This window comes from Tupaia chinensis, unplaced genomic scaffold, assembly GCF_000334495.1.
Source record: "Tupaia chinensis unplaced genomic scaffold, TupChi_1.0 Scaffold000037_4, whole genome shotgun sequence".
NCBI lineage: Eukaryota > Metazoa > Chordata > Mammalia > Scandentia > Tupaiidae > Tupaia > Tupaia belangeri.
In genome coordinates, this window is record NW_006159487.1 from 472,109 (window position 1) to 480,649 (window position 8,541).

An 8,541-nucleotide genomic window follows, 5' to 3' on the forward strand; every position below is an offset into this window, starting at 1 on the left:
GGACACCCCGCCCACGCTGATACACCGAGCTACGCGGTGCAGCCATCACGTAGGCTCGTGGACACGCCGTCCGCGCTGAGCCACCGAGCTACGCGGTGCAGCCATCACGTAGGCTTGTGGACACGCTGGAAAGACTTACCGGTGTTTGTATTCAGAATGCCCTGTCTGTGTGATACGGGTTTCTGTGGAGAGAAGGACTTCACTCGTCCCCGTGCACACCTCTCTGCAGCGTACACCCAGGCTCTGTGCTCGGTTGTCAGTCCTTGTGACATCCCCAAGGGGAGCTCAGCTCTGCGAAGTGCCATCCACAACTTTGCTTCTGCATACGGACGGAATTTGAAGAATCTGAAGTGAGAGTCTGAAATCAGCTGTCAGCATTTCGACCTTAGAAAACACAAAGTGTACACAGATGTGTAATCTGGAAAGACTGTCCCAGGAGTAGCTGTCTCTGGATTGTAATCATTGTCTTAGTCTCTGCCTTGAGGCCAGCACTGAGAGTCGGCATCCAAACTTGTCTCTTCCTGTGAACCACGTAGAGCCTGTTATTTTAAAAAGAAGGTCTGTCAGACAAGTAGTTTCTGGCACTTTGCCTTGCTCTGAGCAGAAGAGGTCAGGAGGGCACTTCGAGGTGTGCTTTTGAGTCTTGACAGTGTTGGAAAAGTCTGGACGAAGCAGAAGAGAAAGGGATGACATTTGTCTCTGCGTGTCAGTGGTCCTTCCTCTGCCACAGTGGCGGAGCCTCACAGTGAGAGATGACAGGAAGCTGGATTCACTATGTGGTTCCTTCTGAAGATCTTTTCTCTTCTCTCCTTTTACACTTACTGCCTCTTTCCTATCCATGGCATTGGACATAGGGCTTTTTAATTGTGTCTCTTTTTATCATTGGTAAAAAAACGGTGAATAAACCTGTCCTTGGACTGTCTGTTATGTTAAATAATTGTGGCCGAGATTTCAGAAGAGTATCAGGCTGACTGTGGTGGTGCAGGAGTGGTGGAGGGAAGGGGCACGGCTGCTGGAAGCAGTACGTGAGGGCTCTGGCTTTGCGGCCATCTCCCTGGACAGGCTGAGTGTGCCCGTGGGGACGAGCTGGGGGAGATGGCAGTGGGATGGCTCTGTCAAGGGTCTCTCTCTCTCTCTCTCATATGAAGAAAACAAAGTTGTTTTTTGTTTTGTTTTGTTTTGTTTTTAAAAAAAGATCAAACCCACTTTAAAAAAAAAAAGTCAACCCGAAATCTATTAAAGTCTTGCCTTGGGGACCAGCAGTTGCATAATGGCTATGTTGCTGGACTCCCATGTAGTCAACTGCAGTTCGAGTCCCGGACCTGGTGGCTTAAACTCATGCTGGGCACGTGTACATGTGTGCCCAAGATCCCGAGAAAAGAATGGAGGAGAGGGGATTGCGGCATGGCCATCCCCCCTAGGGAGATGATTTCTCGCTTTCTGTTTCTCTGTCTGTCTTTCTGGTGAGTCTACACACCCTATAGCAAAAAAACTCTCAAAATATTTTAAAAATTAAAAAAAAAAAAGCCTTGCCTATGTCACTGTCTAAAACAATCTGATGAAGGAGCCAGTAGGCAGTGTGGTGGTGAAGTCACTGGATTCCGACCTGGCTGACCATGGTTCTTGCCCCCGACCCGATGGCTCGAAAGTCACTCCAGGCATGCTTGCGTCCCCAAATCCCAAGAGGAGAATGGAAGAGAAAGGATTACAGCGTGGCCGACCCCGGTTGGGCGGATGATTTCTCACTTTCTCTTTCTGTCTTTCTCTCCCTCCAGTGGACACACACAACCTGTGGTGCAAAAACAAAACAAAACAAAGAAACTGGAGAATGCCATGCCTACAGAGCAAAGGGGATAAAATTTCCATAGTTGGGGGAACCAGCAGTTAGCGTAATGGCTATGTCGCTGGACTCCCACGTAGTCGACCGCGGTTCGTGTCCCAGACCCGGTGGCTTAAAACTCACACCGGGCGCATGTGCGTGCGTGCCCAAGATCCCGAGAGGAGAATGGAGGAGAAGGGATTGTGGCGTGACCATCCCCTCTGGGGGGTGATTTCTCACTTTCTGTCTCTATGTCTCTCTCTGTCTGTCTGGCGAGCGCACGCGCCATACAGTGAAAATCTCTCCCCCCCCCCCCAAAAAAAATTTTCCATAGTTGGTATGAAGTTATCATTTCTTCACAGTAATTTACTGACACGCAATATGGAAAGGTTTAGCATCCCTAATCAAAGACAGATACGGGCGGTTTCTTCTCCTTTCTCTGATGCATGGTGCTACAGACCTAGATTGTGTCTCAGAAATGCCTGATCTCCTCGTCAGGTTGCTGAAAATAAGAGTCAAGATTACTCGAACAACAGGATTGACTGGTGTTTTAGCCAGATGGGTTTTCCAGTTAAGTCAAAATCCTTGCGTGAATGCAGACTGGATGCAGCCTGTAAGTTTTATTTTTATACCTCTCTTGAGGTGATTCATACACCAGACACGGTTCACCCATTTCAAGTGTACGCTTCAGGGGCTTTTAGCACATGGGCGTAGTCATTACTGCTATCGGATTTTAGAACATTCTCATCACTCTAAAAAGAAGCCCCTTGCCCCAGCAGCCCTGCTTCTCAGTATACGTGCCCGGAGAGCTGACGGGGTCTCACACACCTGCACACTCGTGTTCACAGTACGTACCCGGAGAGCTGACGGGATCTCACATACCTGCACACTCGTGTTCACGGTACGTACCTGGAGAGCTGACGGAGTCTCACGCACCTGCACACTCGTGTTCACAGTATGTACCCCAGAGAGCTGACGGGGTCTCACACACCTGCCACACCCGTGTTCACGGTACATACCCCAGAGCGTTGACGGGGTCTCACACCTGCACACCTATGTTCACAGTATGTACCCCAGAGAGCTGACGGGGTCTTACATACCTGCCACACCCGTGTTCATGGTACATACCCCAGAGCGCTAAAGGGGTCTCACACCTGCACACCTATGTTCACAGTATGTACCCCAGAGAGCTGACGGGGTCTCACACACCTGCACACCCGTGTTCACGGTACATACCCCAGAGCGCTGACGGGATCTCACACACCTGCCACACCCATGTTCACAGTACGTACCCCAGAGCACTGACAGGGTCTCACACAGACCTGCACACTCATGTTCACGGTACGTACCCCAGAGTGCTGACTGGGTCTCACACCTGCACACCTATGTTCACAGTATGTACCCCAGAGAGCTGACGGGGTCTTACACACCTGCACACCCATGTTCACGGTACATACCCCAGAGCGCTGACGGGGTCTCTCACACCTGCACACCCATATTTACGGTACATACCCCAGAGCGCTGATGGGGTCTCACACAGACCTGCACACTCGTGTTCACGGTACGTACCCCAGAGCGCTGACTGGGTCTCACACCTGCACACCTATGTTCACAGTATGTACCCCAGAGAGCTGACTGGGTCTTACACACCTGAACACCCATGTTCATGGTACATACCCCAGAGCACTGACGGGGTCTCACACAGACCTGCACACTCGTGTTCACAGTATGTACCAGGAGAGCTGATGGGGTCACACACCTGCCACACCCATGTTCACGGTATGTACCCCAGAGAGCTGATGGGGTCTCACACACCTGCACACCTGTGTTCACAGTGTGTACCCCAGAGCGCTGATGGGGTCTCACACACCTGCACCCCTATGTTCATAGTACGTACCCCAGAGAGTTGACGGGGTCTCACACCTGCACACCCGTGTTCACAGTACGTACTTGGAGAGCTGACGGGGTCTCACACACCTGCACACTCGTGTTCACAGTATGTACCCCAGAGAGCTGACGGTATCTCACACACCTGCACACCCGTGTTCATGGTACGTACCCGGAGAGCTGACGGGGTCTCACACACCTGCACACCGTGTTCACGGTACGTACCCCAGAGAGCTGATGGGGTCTCACACACCTGTGCACCCGTGTTCACAGTACGTACCCAGAGAGCTGACGGGGTCTCATACACCTGCGCACCTGTGTTCATCGGAGCACCTTTCCTGGTAGCCCAGAGTGGAAGCAGCCCGTGTGTCCATCAGCGGAAGGAGGATGGACAGGTGCAGGCTGTGTGCACGGGGAGATCGCTCCGCCTTAGCAAGGGAGGGGAGCTGTCACCTGCTGCAGCCATGTGCTGTGTGGTCGAGGCCACTCCTGGGAGGCACTGAGAGATGGGACAGTTTCCAGGAGCTTGGCCAAGAGGAAGGGGACTTGATTGATGGCTATGGAGTTTCAGTTTGGCAGGATCAAAGAAATGTTGGAGATCTGATTAACGATAATGAAAATACATTAAGTACTACTGAACTCTACAATTAAAAATGGTTACCATGGTAACCATTTTAGTGGCCATTTAGTGACTGTTTTAGTTTATATAAGTGTGTGCATGTGTGTATATATTATTTCTTTCTTTTTAACCACAAAAAGCTTTTTTTAAAAATTAAAAATATATCGGGAACCAGCAGTTAGCGTAATGGCTATGTCGCTGGACTCCCACGTAGTCGACCGCGGTTCGTGTCCCGGACCCGGTGGCTTAAAACTCACGCCGGGCGCGTGTGCATACGTGCCCAAGATCCCGAGAGGAGAATGGAGGAGAAGGGATTGCGGCGTGACCATCCCCCCTGGGGGGTGATTTCTCGCTTTCTGTCTCTATGTCTCTCTCTGTCTGTCTGGCAAGCGCACGTGCCCTACAGTGAAAATCTCTCCAAAAAAAAAAAATTAAAAATATAGGGGACAGCATGAAGTCCTCCTCAGTACGTTTTGTGACGTAGATTCTTTCATTTAGCATGATTTCAAGACTCATCTTTTCTGTATTGTGTGTTAGTACTTGATGGCATTCTATTGCTAAATAGGTCTTCCTTCTCTGGGTGCTTCATGTTTTACTTCCCGCTGCATCAGTCGATGGACATTCAGACGGTTCCTACCTGTTAGGATAATGTCGTGGGGTTTTTACAGCTGTCTGTGTGGCCCCGTCCTCATGTACCTCTATACCCAGGGCCAGAGTTGCTAGGTCATAGTGGCAGCTCTAGTTTTAAGTTTTTGAGACCTGCACGCTTTCCCAAGGTGGCTGCACCATTTTTATGTTCCTATCAAAAATACGTAGGTGCTCCGAGTTCACACCTCACTGACACCTCACTGCTGTCTCTGACTAGAGCCATCTTCGTGGCTGCGGAGCGGGAGCCCGTGGGTCGGCCTTTTCCTGCCGGCTGCCAGCACTGAGCGTCTTTTCCCTTGTTAGGGCCGTTGGGACACCCCTCGTAGGACTTTTTCCAGATCCTTTTCCCAGTCTGTAATTGGGTTATTTGTCTTTTTATCATTGAGTTAAAGGAGTTCTGAATGTACTCTGCTTCTAAGTCTCTTAGCAGACGTGGGACTTGCAAACACTTTCTCCCATTCTGGGGGTTACCTTTGCTTTCTTGGTGGTCTCCTTTGCAGCACAGCAGTTTGTGGCTCTGATGAAGTGTGAGTTAACCAGCTTTTCCCTTTGTGGTTTGTGCTTTGTTGTCATATCTAAGAAGCCATCTCCTAATCCCAGGTCACGGAGATTTACTCTCAAATGTTGTAAGCTTTTCTATCTAGGCTTCTAATCTATTTTGAGTCAATTTCTGTGTTTGGTGTTAGTACAGGTCTAAACTTTTCAGAGTGGATAACAAGTGTCCCAGCACTGAAAAGACTATTATTTACCCCTTTCAATTGACCATAAATGTACTTTTACTTATGAATTCTTCATGCCATTTCATTGATTTATGTTTATCCTTAAGCCAATACAATCTGTTTTGATTTTTGTAGCTTCGTAGTAAGTTTAGAAGTTGAGAAGTGTGAGACTTCTACCTTTGTTCCTCTTTTTCAAAATTACTTTGCCGTTCTGAGTCCCTTGCATTTTCTTATGAATTTTAAGATTACCTTCGTATGAGGAACCCGACTGGAATTCTGATACAGATTGCATTAAATCTGGTGATGAGACTATAACTGCTTTCAGATCCATGAACATGGGATGGCTTCCCAGTTATTTAAGTCATCTTTGACTTATTTTAAGGCTGTTATCTTTACATTTGGTCTGATACCAAATCATTACAACAGGGTCTTTCACTTTTCATATCAATTTTTTCTGAGGTTCTATTTTTAGTATTTTTAAGATAATTTCTGTTTACATTTACTTATTTTTTAAAAATAATTTTTTAACTTTATTTATTTTTAAATTCGACCAGAGAGAGAAAGGAAGAGAGAGAGTGAAAGTGAGAAAGCAATCCTCCGGTTCTGGGACTCGTACTGTGGTCAACCATGTGGAAGTCCAGTGCCCCTAACCACGCCACTTGCTAGCCCCAGATAATTTCTATTTACATTTAATTTACAACTTTGTTGGGTACGACCTGGAAGTTCAAAGTATGCATGCAGTGTACAATAATCAAATCAGGGCTATTACCATATTCATCATTTCAACAAAGAACGCCACAGTATAATGTATACTTTCAATTCTTACCCTTTTTTGATACATCCTCCCAAAAAGAAGAAATTAATTTTTTTAATTGCCAGAGGACTCGTCACTCGCTAGAGGGGGACAGCCCAGGGGAGTGCGGACATGCCACAATCCCCTCTCCATTTCTCCATCCTGTCAGGGTTTGAGCACATACATGCACGGGCCCAGTGTATTTTTCAAGCCTCCAGGGCTAAGATTTGAACCATGGTCAATATCGTGGGACCTGGCTTCTTAATTACTAGGCCATGGGGCCAGCCTAAAGTCGTCTAATGTCTTTCAACGACGTTTTAAAGCTTTCACAGTGTAACATCTGCACTTTGTTAGGTTTATCCCTCAGTACTTTTGATGCCATTACAAATGGAAGTTGTCTTGCCACTTTTTAGATTGTTTATCTAGAGTGTATGGAAGTACAGTTGAACTTTGCGGTCACTAGTTCTAATAGGTTTTTAGAGGACATTTTAAGATTTTTAATACATCAGACCTTGTCATCTGTTTATAGAGATCATTTTCTTTTCTTTCTTCTCAACTCAGCCTTTTATTTACAAAGAATTCTTTTATTTATTTGACTTTATTTTAATTTGACCAGAGAAGGACAGAGGGAGAGAGAGAGAAAGTGAGAAAGCAAACTGTCAGGTCTAGGACTTGAACCATGGTCAGCCATGTGGGAGTCCAGCACCCTTAACCACCATGCCACCTACCCGCCCCCCTTTTATTTACTTTTAACTAATTGCCCTAGCTAGAACATCCAGCACAATATTCTCTACAAACGGCAACACAGGTGAGGTGGTGGCCATGGGCTCCGTGGCCTGCCAGGCAGGCAGCGGGTGCCCACGCAGACCATGCTCCATCCCAGTCACAGAGCGACCTGCTCGTGTGCGAAATCTGGACCCTGTGGGTCGGCTGGGAGTGAGGACAGCCGAGGGGCCGTGGCCTGTGAGCAGTGGGGGGCTGTGGCCAGTAGATGACGATCTTGGAGAAAACTTGGCAGGGTGCCCTGCATCGCTCTGAAGTGAACATGCTGGAGGTCCCCTCGAGGGTAGCACGGGTTTTCCGCACGTGATCTCTGCAGCCCCTCCGGCCTGACCCACGTTCTCTGCTGAGAAGGTCTCTTCGTTGGCGGGAATGCTGGCGGTCCTTGGGCACTGCCCCCATCTGGCTGGCTGGGGAAAGGTTGGGGAGGGCGAGGACCAGCACAGTCACATCTCTAGGACCGAGGAGGTGCGGCTTTTCCTGTGGGGCTGCGCCCTGGGCTCAGACGCTGTGGGTTCCCTGCATGAGGGTTCCAGTGGCGTTCCCTGGTGTGGTCTGCCTGGATTTCCCTCAGTGGTCAGGTTCTGGGTACAGTCAGGTGGCTGCTCTGGGATGTGACTGATAGGGATTTTAGTAGCGGCTTTCAGGGGAGTGGAAGGAAAGTGATCTCTTCCTGAAGTTTTGGTGTATTGCTAAGACTTGCTGGTGGGTCCACCTCTGGAGAGGTACGGGCCTAGAACATAACATGGGAAAGTGCTTGCCAGGCCTTCTCTGTAGAGCCTCGGTACTCTCGATGCCTACCAGGTGGTCATCTACTGAACGTCTGGTTCGGGTGAGACAGTACAGCTGGACAGAAAGGATGGGCTGGGGTCAGAGCTCTAGGAATGTGGGTCACGCCCTGGCTGAGGGACAGACCCGCTCTGCAGAACGCTCCAGGCTGGGCAGCGCGCCCTCAGTCCAGCACACAGTCTCCAGGCCCTCCACCCACTGCCTGTGACGTTGCCTCACTAGTTAATATTTAGCTTTTGAGAATTCTTGTTAAGTAGACTTGCCCCTGAGAAAATACCCAGGCTGGCCCCATGGCCTAGCCGTTAAGGGAGCCAGATCCCACACAGCTGACCACGTGGTTCAGATCCCAGTCCCTGCTTGCAAAACATGGCGGGAAAGAAGGGAGGCCTGCGTGTGTGTTCCAGCATGTCGGGGGGTGTGGGGTGCCCCAGATGGTACTTAGTGGTAGTGGTGGGGGTTTCCTGGATGGGATTCAGTGGTTGGGGGG

At 49.2% G+C, this 8,541-nt stretch overlaps 1 protein-coding gene and 1 pseudogene across 6 annotated transcripts in view; both read left to right on the forward strand.

The window, feature by feature from the left end:
- CCDC15 (coiled-coil domain containing 15) overlaps positions 1-928 on the forward strand; it is a 40,164-nt gene extending 39,236 nt beyond the window's left edge. For all 6 annotated transcript variants that reach the window (XM_006140582.3, XM_006140585.3, XM_006140583.3 and 3 more), the window contains one exon: positions 230-928. In XM_006140582.3, coding sequence (XP_006140644.1) covers positions 230-354 — 125 coding nt within the window. In that variant the 3' untranslated portion in view covers positions 355-928. The remainder of the gene's footprint in view (positions 1-229) is intronic.
- Positions 929-3,343: 2,415 nt separating this feature from the next.
- The window catches only part of LOC114008150 (nuclear receptor-binding protein pseudogene), a 7,919-nt pseudogene continuing 2,721 nt past the window's right edge, over positions 3,344-8,541 (forward strand).